The 14269-nt window shown below is 41.8% G+C and overlaps 1 protein-coding gene and 1 long non-coding RNA gene across 2 annotated transcripts; one reads left to right on the top strand and one right to left on the bottom strand.

The window, feature by feature from the left end:
* Positions 1-438: 438 nt before the first annotated feature.
* Positions 439-3653, bottom strand: LOC118937355 (interferon-gamma-inducible GTPase 10). The gene is made up of 2 exons (XM_036935503.2): positions 3031-3653; positions 439-2911 (listed from the first exon to the last, which is right to left on the bottom strand). The coding sequence occupies exons 1-2, from the start codon at positions 3584-3586 to the stop codon at positions 2502-2504; spliced, it is 966 nt and encodes a 321-aa protein (XP_036791398.1). The 5' UTR covers positions 3587-3653; the 3' UTR covers positions 439-2501.
* Positions 3654-5140: 1487 nt separating this feature from the next.
* Positions 5141-6651, top strand: LOC149979592 (uncharacterized). Its single transcript, XR_016484494.1, has 2 exons — positions 5141-5370; positions 5619-6651. It is a non-coding gene; the product is annotated as an uncharacterized LOC149979592 (long non-coding RNA).
* Positions 6652-14269: the final 7618 nt, after the last annotated feature.

Consider the following 14269-nt stretch of genomic DNA (forward strand, 5'->3'; position numbering starts at 1 on the left):
GAGAGAAGACATCCTCCCAAGTTATGACATCGGCAAGTATTGAAATGTAACGTGTGGTAGAGATTTTCGCAATCTAAAAGTCGCATTCCTATTAAATATTAAAACTACTTTAGACAGTGCTACGTCATACCTGCCGGATTTCTGCATGCTTGAATGCCAGTAACTCAGATACACATGAAAACATGAAGTGACCCAGGGAATTGATAGAACATCACTCAGAGATGCACAAAAACAATATTACATTCAAAATAGGTGAACCTTTCCTTGAAGCCTTGTTAACAGTGCAGGCCTTAATGCTCAAATCAGTTTTGTTGTTAAAATATGTTTTGGAAAACTGACTGTCCAAACAGCAAATTGGATATGTGTTTGTGTTCAGACAGCAGTCATTTGCTGACTTGGCTACACTGGTTGCCATAGTAACGACGGGTGTGTGAGCAGTGGTGTTCAATATTTATTTTTAATCAATGTAAAGAGGAAATCATAACAATGAAATCACACTTACACATTGCCTTCACTAAAAGTACAAAATACATCATAATAACAATGACTTAATTGACTGGTGTAAATAAGTAACCCCGGAAGCAGTAAATGTCACCCTGCATTTATTTCATTACGCAAAATATAAAAAAACAGATGTCAGATCAACCCTTTTGCATGTATTTTTAGTGAGTGGTAAAATATTTTAAATGACTGACCATCGGTCTACTCAGTGTCAGGTATCTCAAGTGCTACGCCCATCACTCTTTCTACATTCTGACTCAGGCTGTTAAGTGCGGAGGGCAGTAGGTAGTAGTGAAGACATTCCCACAGTGCCAAGCATTGGGACACGTTGTCTCACTTAGCATACCGTGCACTTTGAGCTCCGACAGCTTCTTTCCAGTGGTGGAGTGTACACTCTCGTCAAGCACCTACAGGGTGTGGGAGAAAGGTTTACAGCAGGAGAAGTGAATATGATCATCTAGTCAAATCTACCTTTGGAGAGACAAACGCCTTCAATGTCATTCATTAATAGGTAGGGTTTATGTTAGTGTGGTTTACTTAGAAAACTAAATAGATAATAAAACCAACCCAGAAAGGACTGAGGGTAATGATTAAACAGTGGAGTGCCATCATCTAGTAAGTGTAACTATTGTTCATTGAGTGGGATGTTATAGATCGAGAGCTGTTTTTGTACTTGATACGGTTCTGTAAGTTCCGCTAACTGCTGTAATGAATCTGCATCCAGGCCAAAGCGCCGCTGATATGATGTCAGAGTATTCATCAAAAACTACATTATACACATGGCTCAACCATAGACAGCAGAGAAACGTCCTATAAAACCCATACCAACAACCTCTTATCTACTGTATGAGCACCATCTATTATAGTAGCTGGTTTTCAACACAATGTGAATCTGTGGTCAGTTAAATGGTTGTATCAGAAACTGCGTTCAGTCAGGTACATGAGCAATTTATTTTTGTAAGGCTCATGTTGTAAAACCCTCTATTTAGAGTCCACAGATCTATAATATGTCATGTGCATTACTTAACCTTGTGTTTTTATTTAGAGTTTACATCTACTGATTCAGAGGGGTTGGGCTAAATGCGGAAGACACATTTCAGTTGTACAACTGACTAGGTTTTCCTTTCATTACCATCTACTGCCTTGAATAACCAACACTAAAACTGCTAAATACTACCATCTGGCGGTCTGCTCATGAACTGCAATATTGCACTAGTTAATATGGGAAAGTAAAGAGTGACGGTTTTAGATAAAGATTAATGTGATTCAGAAGAGAACACAGGAAACTGGTCAATAATTTGTTCTCATGTAGAACATATGTACTGAATGAGTAATGTTGGGTAAAACCACAATTTATATATAGACAATTAACACTGGTTCATTCTAAACTAGGATTCTTTTCAAATCCACTTTCTAGAGGGAGTCATGTTCAAATATCATGCAATTGTTCCAAAGCACATCCAATTTGGTTCTCAAAAGGCTAGGATTAGATTATACTGAAGTTAAATTGTAAAAGCAGGTCTATTTTCTGTGAATATATATTTTCAGAGTAATTTACTATGAGTAAAAAGCTGTAGATCCCAATATGAATATCCCATCTAACGCAGTAAGGTTATATTGTGCTAACCTATATTAAAACTATTGTGACCTTACATTTCCTTTGATCAATTACATTTGAACATTTATTTTCAAGCGGCATAATTTAATTATCTACTTATCAGCATTTCCTTGTTTGAAGACAGTGTTCAAGAAAGAACGAGATACACAGATCTAGCTTGCAATTCAATCTTGAACATTATCTCACTCATTGGCCATCAGTGCCTTCATTAGAACATTGTGTGCATCATCAGCCAGCTCATTCAGACATTTCCCCAACATGTAGTAGGTTGTACCAAAGGAAATCCCTGCGGCAGCTAAGCTGCCGACAATAGGAATGTTACTGAACAGGTACTCAACCACCGTTACCCCTGCGAGAACTTGACAACCACATCATTGTTTATTTATTTGTTCAGAGGTGACTTGAGGACTGCTTTCAGCTCCTCCACTGGCACATTCATTCTGTTAGCTAGGCTCTGCAGGGACTCATCATCAAGACCAAAAGCGTTATAGTACTTTTTGATCTCAATTACCAAGATGCTTACATCTACAGCAAAGGAAAGGCCTGGGATAGGTATTGCTGCCACAATGCCAGATCCAAAAGCTAGCCTCCACATGTTGGCTTTTAAAGCCTCCTTCTTCCTCTGGTTGATTTTCAGGGTTATATTAGGGATGGACAACAGTAGTACATGCCTCTTGTGGTCAGGAAGCTCTTTCTCTATTGTCTCCTCAAGGTCATGGAAATCGTAGTGACCAAGGTCAAAACTGGAGATGAGAAAGACCTTAGGAGAGCCCAGACCCTGATCCTCAAGCCCTGAGGAGCAAAACAAAGTAAAGTCAAATACAACCCCACTAACTACAATATGAAAAAACAAATTCCTTTTGTTTAGCAATAGAGTACATTTACATAATGCACATAGTGTGTAGACAAACCTTTGATGCAGTATTGTCTGATTGTTTCCAGTGTCTTATCCTGGTCAAACTTCTCTTTTCTCCCCTCAGCCCTCATGTCGTTATCTATCTTGGAGCGAACAAAGTAGAACCTCTTCTTCATCTTCTGGATCTCCTTGGCCAGAGTAATGTCATTGGCTCTGAATCGCTCTGATGAGACTATGATGAAGAAATCAAAGCGATCGAATTCAACTTTCTGAAGGTACTCTTCTGGTTTGAAGTTAGCGGTGCCAATACCAGGGAGATCCCAAACTTTCATATTTGGGTATTTTGGGTGGGGGTAAGCCTTTGCCTCCATGGTGGTTTCCACCACACCAGTTAAAGCAGCTCCTTCTTCATTATTCTTCATGCCTCTGAACGCATTGACATAGGTAGATTTACCAGAGCCTGTCTCTCCTGTGACAGCAATATTCAGCTCCACATTATTAATCTCCTTCAAATAATCTTGAATCTTGCCTGCAGCTGTGGTCAAGCTGTTGTTCTTCAATGCTTCTTCAAGCTCTCTTGGTACTGCTGAAACTTCATCAATATTCTCCATGGCAATCGTATTTCAAAAAAATGCACGTGAATGAATGTATGTATGTATGTTTGACAATGGCGAGACTAGGAACTGGACATATAATGACAGTATAATGACAGTCTTAGACCACACCCACCCATAACTGGCAGCAGCATTGTAAGATATCTTTACGGTCTACTTTGTACGTCAGGGTATGGGACCAAGAATAACGACCTGTTCTCTACATCTGGAAATGTTTATGAACATTCACACAGATTGAATTGTCAGATTGACAAGGTATGTGTCACGCCCTGGCCATAGAGAGGCTTTTATTCTCTATTTTGGTTAGGCCAGGATGTGACTAGGGTGGGCATTCTATGTTCTTTTTTCTATGTTTTTGTATTTCTTTGTTTTTGTCCGGGTATGGTTCTCAATCAGGGACAGCTGTCTATCGTTGTCTCTGATTGGGAACCATACTTAGGTAGCTCTTGCCCACATGGGGTTTGTGGGTAGTTGTTTTCTGTTTTTCTGCATCTGACAGGACTGTTTTGTTTTTTGTTCATTCTCTTTGTTATTTCAGTGTTCAGTTAATAAAAATCATGAACACGTATCACGCTGCACCTTGGTCCTCTCCTTCCAACAGCCTTTACAGTATGGCTGTAATTATGGCCACTTGGGTCAATTCCATTTCACTCTGTTCAAGGGACATTGTATTCAAACAGCACAAATTGTGTTAAAAAATAAGTGAAATATGTTCCTCTTCGTTTTACAGGTGAGGTGTTAAAAGTCCATGTTGAAGTATACAACTCGATGCGCACTATAACCTCACTTTTACCAAAAAGAAAAGCAGAGCTTCTTTAAGCATAATAGGAAATTCTACACCGATGACACTGTATAAGGCCCAGTGCAATCAAAGACATGATTTTCCTTTGATATAACCACAAAATGAGGTTGGAAATAATACCATTGAAATTGTGAATATGATAAAGCCCGTTCTGTGTAAGAGCTGTTTGCCTGCCTGGTGACAAATGCTATTTATGTTGTCTCCTCCCCACTCAGACCACTCCCAGATAGTCCTAGCAAAAATATTTTTATACGCACTTACACATGACTTGACAGAGACTTCAGTGCGGCTTTTGACATTATCAATCCTAGTCTGCTAAATCTCATTTTACATAGGTATTCAGACACTTTGCCATGAGACTGGAAATTGAGCTCAGGGGCATTCTGTTTCCAATAATCATCCTTGAGATGATTCTATACCTTGATTTGAGTCCACCTGTGGTAAATAAATTCAATTAATTGTACATGATTTGGAAAGGAACACACAAGTCTATATAAGGTCCCATAGTTGACAGTGCATGTTAGAGCAAAAACCAAGCCATGCACTCGAAGGAATTGTCCGTAGAGCTCCAAGAGAGGATTGTGTTGAGGCACATTCCTGCAGCATTAAAGGTCACCAAAAACACAGAGGCCTCCATTCTTAAAGAAAGACGTTTTGGAACCACCAAGACACTTCCTAGACCTGGACACCCGGCCAAACTGCACAATCCGGGGAGAAGGGCCTTGGTCAACACAAATCATAATATATCATCTCTGTAGGTGTCTCGGCTGGTGGAGGTTTGTCATGTGAAGGACATTGAAGTGGATGTGACCGCTAACCTGCAGGAGAGGCTCACCGGGGTGACTGACCTCCTGTCACGGATCTCCAAGCTTGTGTCTGAGGACCTGGAGAAAGCTGTGTCTACAGCTGTGGGGCAGGACAAGTATGGTAACCTAACCTCACTGTATGAAGGAGGAGGCTGTGTGTAAGGACACGCAAGGTAACCTTATTGTGTGACACCCATATTGTCTTACTGTGCCAAGGCAAATTCTCTATATTTATCTAGAGCTGTGTGTTGTTTTTATGGATAGTCTTCTCCAATCTGTTAAAATATCTGTTTGTCTTCCTCTTAACCTGAATGATGTTCAAAAGTTTGCCAACTTAAATGTGATGTATCACCTCTCCTTTGTTTTTGAGTTAATTTAGACTAAGTTGTATACCGAAATGTCTTCTCACCCTCCTCCTCAGACCGCTGAACCCTGACCTTTGACCCTCGCACAGCCACCTGCTCCTTTCTCAGGAGAACCTATGGGCGCCTCTTCCCACTATAACCTTTGAACCCCACATCACTCCCCCGTATGACCTCAAGGGCATCCCCCGGATGGAAAAGTGGAAATGGTGTGAATGAACGGTCTACGCTGGAGCCTTCAACTGGATGAGTTCAAGCTGAGGGCCTAGCGCAACGTGTGCCGGGAGATGGTGGCTGGCCACTCCCAACACTCCCGCATCGGAATGCTGCTGGACTACCAGGCTGGAAAACTGACGTACTATGAAGACGGCCGACACAGCTGCTGACTTCCACCGTGCCTTCACTCAGGAGCTGTTCCCTGCCTGTTGGATAGGGGAAGGCGTCAGTGTCACCCTCTGCTCGCCATGACGACAACACAAAAGGGAATGACCGGGACCTAACAATCTTTTATGGAACTAGTCTACATGACTATAGACTTAGACATCGCATCATTATACCTGCCCCATTATGGTGTCTGCACGGGCAGCAGAGGCATTGAGGCAACCTCCATTTTAAGTAAATTGTGTTCTACTACTTCTATGAGTTGGCAAACAAACTGAAATGGTTCACACTGCCACCTAGACTGTGTTTGAACAGGTATAAAGCCAAGGTTGGCGATTTACTGCCACTTGCGGTTATGGAATATTTTCATTGGCTGATACCACCTGTGATCTGTATGGAATTCTGTGGTCTTTCTTTAACCCATAGGAAGTCCCATCTCCCAGCCAATGTATTTAAGAAAGTATTTCACATAGCAGGACATCCAGCTGACGTCATTCATTGTATGCACAGGTTGAATTGGACAACGTTGATGATGGCAGGGCTAGAGGGAGAGCCAGGGGCAGAGGACGGACAGGCAGAGGCAGGCAGTAGAGAGACAGAAATGAGGATGAGGAGAGTCTTTTTGCTCTCCGACATGATAGAATGGCTGCCACACAGGTTTGTATTATGTTAAATGCCAATATATTTATCAAAAATAAAGTACTTTCTCTTGAATAGTTATTGTATGAACATAATAATTGGTGGATGAATACATTTTTGTTTTTGGTATTTATCGACACGTACTACTTTCAGTAGAAACATGATCTAGTTTCATCAATTTGCATTGGAAAGTAGTTGCTTTGAATTAATCGTAGTCCTTGACCATACATAGGAGAACAACCTTTATTTGAGTGTGGAGAGAAATATCACATTCTGCCTTACTGATAATAGGCTGTGTGCATCTGTTCATTCAGGAATTCATCATTAGGGAGCAGGATTATGCAGACAACAGAGGTGGTGAGGCTGATATTTAAGCGAGAGCCAGGATTGGTTTGTGATGTCCTAGAGATTTACCGACAACGGAATGGTAAGCCTACAGAGAGAGAGAGGAAGTGTTGCGGTCAGGGACCAGCCTTCTGTGTAAGCCAGCTGCCACATTTTGCCCAGTACTGCCTAGACAACAGATATTTATGTTTGTACAGGCGGTAAAGGGTTGATGTGCTGGCAGTGGCTGACGCAGCAGAGCCTGGAGATGACACCCGGGAATACCGGCATGCTGCCTACACACAGTTTAGCAAGGCTTGGAGTAAGTTCTCATTTACTGTACCTGCAGCGACCTGGCACAAGTCATTGGTGTTGAATGTTGTTTTGAGGGTGACATTTCAACCGTAGAATTATGTTTGTGATGTGGCAGCTTTGTGCAGGAAACTGAGTTGTCATCCACAGTTACTGTGTTTGGAGAGTCAGGGATACCTTCCCTGATCCCCATTCTGAGTACACTGGGTTCCACCCTGGGCGCTAGGATTCTCAAAGTGTTTGGCATGATGACGTACTAGTGTTATGCCCAAAGAATGTCCATTGCCAGACACTTATCGGCATGATATTAGTATGACATCGTGTCACTTGCTGTGAACAGAACACAACCTCTCCCTCAGTATGCATTCTCCACACACAAACACCTGCCAGGTGCATCTTCAGGACATCAACCTTCTTACTGGGCATATCATGTCATATAAAATATTCTAAAGGTTGTTTGTTTATTTCTCACCCAAAAGTGTCATACTGCACTTTCTCCCGGCACAATAAAGTTTAAATGGGAAAATTTCCGATTTTTATTCATACATCTGAAAGTGTGCTTGGATAAAACATTTCACTTTTTTTTTTGTATATTTGTTTTTTTCTTAATATAAAGTTTCAAAGACACAATTGTACACATTTCAGACAACGTTTGTCTATATTGTTTACCGTTGACACAATTTTACGGTTGAAATGTCACCCTCAAAACAACATTTAACCCCAATGACTTGTGCCAGTTCATTGCTGGTGAATGAGAACTTACTCCAAGCCTTACTATTCAAGGAGACGTGGGAAGTCAAGTGAAATATAAACAACACAGGAAGCGGGGGGAAGCCTGTGGTCATGGACGACTCGCTGATTACGACTTCAAATATGTCATTGAGTTCATTTGTCCAGGGGTAATTGATGTCACCCCAGACATAATATACACCCCTAGAGGCAGATAGAGCCCCATGGACACAGGGATGCTTTACGGTGGGAAATACACTTGTGGAGATCATCTGTACGTATACCCACACCACGTCTCACAAAAACACGGCGATTGGAACCAAAAATCTAAAATTTGGATTCCAGACCAAAGGACAAATATCAACTAGTCTACTGTCCATTGCTGTGTTTCTTGAACCAGCAAGTTTCTTATTATCATTTGTGTCCTTTAGTAGTGATTTCTTTGCAACAGTTTGACCATGACGGCCTGATTCACACAAGCTCCTCTGAACAGCTTATGTTGATGTGTCTGTTGCTTGAACTTGAACTGTGAAGCATTTATTTGGGCTGCAATATCTGAGGCTGGTAACTCTAATGAACTTCTCCTTTGCAACAGAGGTAACTCTGGGTCTTCCAATCCTGTGGCGTTCCACATGAGAGCCAGTTTCATCATAATGCTTGATGGTTTTTGCGTGAACAGCAGTTTTCAGTTCTTTCCACAGATTCGATTGGATTCAGGTCTGGACTTTGACTTGGCCATTCTAACACCTGGATATGTTTATTTTTGAACCATTCCATTGTAGATTTTGCTTTATGTTTTGGATCATTGTCTTGTTGGAAGACAAATCTCCGTCCCAGTCTCAGGTCTTTTGCAGACTCCATCAGGTTTTCTTCCAGAATGGTCCTGTATTTGGCTCCATCCATATTCCCATCAATTTTAACCATCTTCCCTGTCCCTGCTGAAGAAAAGCAGGCCCAAACCATGATGCTGCCACCACCATGTTTGACAGTGGGAATGGTGTGTTCAGGTTGATGAGCTGTGTTGCTTTTACGCCAAACATAACGTTGTGCATTGTTGCCAAAAAGTTCAATTTTGGTTTCATCTGACCAGAGCACCTTCTTCCACATGTTTGGTGTGTCTCCCAGGTGGCTAGTGGCAAACTTTAAACAACACTTTTTATGGATATCTTTAAGAAATGTCTTTCTTCTTGCCACTCTTCCATAAAGGCCAGATTTGTGCAATATACGACTGATTGTTGTCCTATGGACAGAGTCTCCCACCTCAGCTGTAGATCTCTGCAGTTCATCCAGAGTGATCATGGGCCTCTTGGCTGCATCTCTGATCAGTCTTCTCCTTGTATGAGCTGAAAGTTTAGAGGGACGGCCAGGTCTTGGTAGATTTGCAGTGGTCTGATACTCCTTCCATTTCAATATTATCGCTTGCACAGTCCTTCTTGGGATGTTTAAAGCTTGGGAAATCTTTTTGTATCCAAATCCGGCTTTAAACTTCTTCACAACAGTATCTCGGACCTGCCTGGTGTGTTCCTTGTTCTTCATGATGCTCTCTGCGCTTTTGACGGACCTCTGAGACTATCACAGTGCAGGTGCATTTATACGGAGACTTGATTACACACAGGTGGATTGTATTTATCATCATTAGTCATTTAGGTCAACATTGGATCATTCAGAGATCCTCACTGAACTTCTGGAGAGAGTTTGCTGCACTGAAAGTAAAGGGGCTGAATAATTTTGCACGCCCAATTGTTCAGTTTTTGATTTGTTAAAAAAGTTTGAAATATCCAATAAATGTCGTTCCACTTCATGATTGTATCCCACTTGTTGTTGATTCTTCACAAACAAATACAGTTTTATATCTTTATGTTTGAAGCCTGAAATGTGGCAAAAGGTCGCAAAGTTCAAGGGGGCCAAATAATTTCGCAAGGCACTGTATATATATTCCATGTCAGATATATATATTTTCAATTTTTATTCAAATGGAATGGAGTAGAACAGCAAAGACACACATGGCCACTGCGCCTGCTACTCCTCTCCATTTCCATATGAAATAGCCATTGGGTGCTGTTGGGATAGGGCAGGCCCACAACAATGGCCGGAGTTGAATGGAACAGCACTTCACCTTAGTGACTGTTCCCTCTGCTCTATACAATACATATCTGTATATTTTATGTGATGATAAAAGGCTCATTAAATACAAACATATATTTTAAATGTTGTCTTTCACAATGATAGTGACTCCGACTGGGAGCCCCCAGTGCCAAGCTGCCCGCTCTACCGCTGACCCCTCTACTCCTGCCTCCAGTGGTGTTCATATGCCATAGTTCATTACTGCAGGCATGACTGTGCCTGAGGGCCAAAAGGGCACAGCATGGAGGCGTCGTTGTGTTCTGTGTCGCATGAAGTCCCCCATCACCTCCACCACTTGTACAGTTTGCCTCTGCTTTACATCAGAAAGAGACTGCTATGGGACATGGCACAGGCAGCAAAATATGGTGTAGAGGACTTCCAAAGGGTCTACCCCTTAAAAACATTTTTATATTCTTTTTTTGTGTGTTAGAATTGCTTTTTGATATGTTGTATATAGTTATTTGCACTGTTGTATATAGTTATAGGTCATTTCACCAATTCGGCCACTTGGGCACATTTGGGCAACTCGTGTGGGACACCTGGGAGACTTCATGTTAAATGTCATGTAGCTCACCCATTCCTGAAGTTATCATTCTGAAACTTTGCACACCTACAGTTGCTCTCTTGTGTTATCCATCAAAAAATTATATCCAGCATCCTATCTGATTGTGTGGCTATTCTAGTACATGTGAAAGATGATGATAAAAACAGAAAATGTATGCTCTTTCTTTCTCTTTTCTTCCACCAGATCTACTGTGTTATATTCTCCTACATTAAATTAACATTTCCACAAACTTCAGAATGTTTCCATTCAAATGATACCAAGAATATGCATATCCTTGCCTCTGGGGCTGAGCTACAGGCAGTTAGATTAGGGTATCCGCCCTGGCTGGATCCTCACCCTAGCCCGGCAGATGCGGGGAGCTGGGATGTAGCGCACCGGGCTAAGCACACGTACTGGGGACACCCATGCGCTCCACCGCATAACACGGTGCCTGACCAGTACAACGCCCTCTCTCTCCACGGTAAGCATGGGGAGTTGGCGCAGGTCTCCTACCTGACTTCGCCACACTCCCCGTGTGCCACACTCCCCGTGTGCCCCTACCCAATACATTTTTGGGGCTGCCTCTCGGGCTTCCTTTCTAGCCGTGTTCCCTCGTATCGCTGGCTCCTCTCTCCGGCTGCCTCTGCTCTCCTAGCTGCCTCCACCTGTTCCCATGGGAGGCAATCCCATCCAGCCAGGATCTCCTCCCATGTGTAGCAACCCTTGCCGTCCAAAACGTCCTCCCATGTCCAGTCCTGACATCGCTGCTTCTGCTGCCTGTTACCACGCTGCTTGGTCCTTTCATGGTGGGTGTTTCTGTAAGGGTTGTCTTACTTCTCAGAAGAGGAGGAGTAGCGAGAAAAATCGGAGGACCATTGCGCAGAGTGGTAAGTGTTCATAATGATTTATTTTAATACAAAACTGAACACTACGAAATACAAAACAATAAACGATGACGTGAATATACAAAACCGAAACAGTACCGTGTGGCCGAAACACTCACATGGAAACAAACACCCACAATCCAAAAGTGAAACCCAGGCTACCTAAGTATGATTCTCAATCAGGGACAACAATAGACAGCTGCCTCTGATTGAGAACCATACTAGGCCGAACTCAAAACCCAACATAGAAAAACAAACAGACTGCCCACCCCAACTCACGCCCTGACCATACTAAAACAAAGACAAAAACAAAGGAACTAAGGTCAGAACGTGACATCCAGTTCATGCACAAAGACATTCATTTTATACCATTCTCCTTACTTACACATACACACTAACATTAGGAGAGCTATCTTCTTCTCCAGAATTCTCACCACGGTTTATCACTACCCAGCCAACAGTTCCATTCCCCCGGGATTAGGGAAACCTGGAGGGGTACTCCCTGTCCTATCGTAAATTTCTCATAGTTCTAGCAGGGTCGGTTCAAACACAGTTTAATTGTTTTGTGTTTTCCTTAGGCACAAACACACATTCCTCTTTTCCCCAGTCCAACCTACTTGGATTTATGTTTAATATTTTAATTATTCCTTATATATGCTACATAACCCCTAATGGTTAAGTTTCCGGGTAGAATTATTTCTATCATATCTTTAACTTTTGTAACGTTGGGTGAGTGGAATGAGTGAGGAGTCAGATGCAGAGAGCGAAATGAACGGGAAAATGCTTTAATGTCCTTCAAATTGTAACATGTCCAAAACATTGGTGAATGCCCAAAACACTGGCGCTAAACCAACCCAAAACCTAGACGCACACTGGACAGCGAAAAACCCAAAACCAAAACACGATACATCACCAAACGTAACAACCAACAAGCCCGCACAAACACCAGCGGGCAAAACGAACTTAACCAGTTGCATCTCTAGGGGCGCTATTTCATTTTTGGATAAAAAACGTTCCCGTTTTAAGCGCGATATTTTGTCACGAAAAGATGCTCGCCTATGCAGTTTTGGAAAGAAAACACTCTGAAGTTTCAGAATCTGCAAAGATTTTGTCTGTAAGTGCTCCAGAACTCATTCTACAGGCGAAACCAAGATGATACGTCAAACAGGAAATGAGCAGAATTTCTGAAGCTCTGTTTTCTAATGTCTCCTTATATGGCTGTGAATGCGACAGGAATAAGCTTAGACCTTCTGCCGTTTCCCCAAGATGTCGGCAGCATTGTGACGTATTTGTAGGCATATCATTGGAAGATTGGCTATAAGAGACTACATTTTCCAGGGGTCCGCCCGGTGTCCTTTGTCTAAATTTGTGCGTAATCTTCAGGTGCGGGCATTTTCTCCTGGGATTCAGGAGAGAAAGCACACTTCCACAAACGATATATCATCGAAGAGATATGTGAAAAACACCTTGAGGATTGATTCTAAACAACGTTTGCCATGTTTTCAGTCGATATTATGGAGTTAATTTGGAAAAAAGTTCACGTTTTGAGGACTGAATTTTCGTTTTTTTTGGTAGCCAAATGTGATGTACAAAACGGAGCTAATTTCTAATACACAAAGAATCTTTTTGGAAAAACTGAGCATCTGCTATCTAACTGAGAGTCTCCTCATTGAAAACATCTGAAGTTCTTCAAAGGTAAATTATTTTATTTGAAGGCTTTTATGTTTTTGTTGAAATGTTGCGTGCTGGATGCTAGCGCTAATGCTAACGCTAAATGCTAACGCTAAATGCTATGCTAGCTAGCTACTTTTACACAAATGATTGTTTTCCTATGGTTGAGAAGCATATTTTGAAAATCTGAGATGACAGTGTTGTTTACAAAAGGCTAAGCTTGAGAGATGGCATATTTATTTCATTTCATTTGCGATTTTCATGAATAGTTAACGTTGTGTTATGCTAATGAGCTTGCTGATAGATTTACACAATCCTGGATACAGGGGTTTTTTCATAGCTAAACGTGACGCAGAAAACGGAGCGATTTGTCCTAAACAAATAATCTTTCAGGAAAAACTGAACATTTGCTATCTGAGAGTCTCCTCAATGAAAACATCTGAAGTTCTTCAAAGGTAAATGATTTTATTTGAATGCTTTTCTGTTTTTTTGTGTAAATGTTGCCAGCTGAATGCTAATGCTAAATGCTACGCTAAATGCTATGTTAGCCAGCAATACTGTTACACAAATGCTTGTTTTGCAATGGTTGAGAAGCATATTTTGAAAATCTGAGATGACAGTGTTGTTAACAAAAGGCTAAGCTTGAGAGCTAGCATATTTATTTCATTTCATTTGCGATTTTCATGAATAGTTAACGTTGCGTTATGGTAATGAGCTTGAGTCTGTATTCACGATCCCGGATCCGGGATGGGGAGATCAGAAAGGTTAAATAACACCCATCCCAAAACCCCAGCAAGGAACAGGTGAAAACAATTAGACAAAAACAAACGAAAAGGAAAAAGGGATCGGTGGCAGCTAAAAGACCGGCGACGACGACCGCCGAGCGCCACCCGAGCAGGAAGGGGAGCCACCTTCGGTGGTATTCGTGACAACTTTATAAATTATTTTATCTCTTATGTTTCACCGAGTCGTGGCTGAACGAAGATACAGATAATATACAGTTGGCTGTGTTTTCCATGCATCGGCAGGACAGAACAGCTATGTCTGGTGAGACGAGGGGCGGGGGTGTGTGTTTATTTGTCAATAACAGCTGGTGTGCAAT

Source organism: Oncorhynchus mykiss, chromosome 11, assembly GCF_057628025.1.
Source record: "Oncorhynchus mykiss isolate SJ-2025 chromosome 11, ASM5762802v1, whole genome shotgun sequence".
Classification (NCBI taxonomy): Eukaryota; Metazoa; Chordata; class Actinopteri; order Salmoniformes; family Salmonidae; genus Oncorhynchus; species Oncorhynchus mykiss.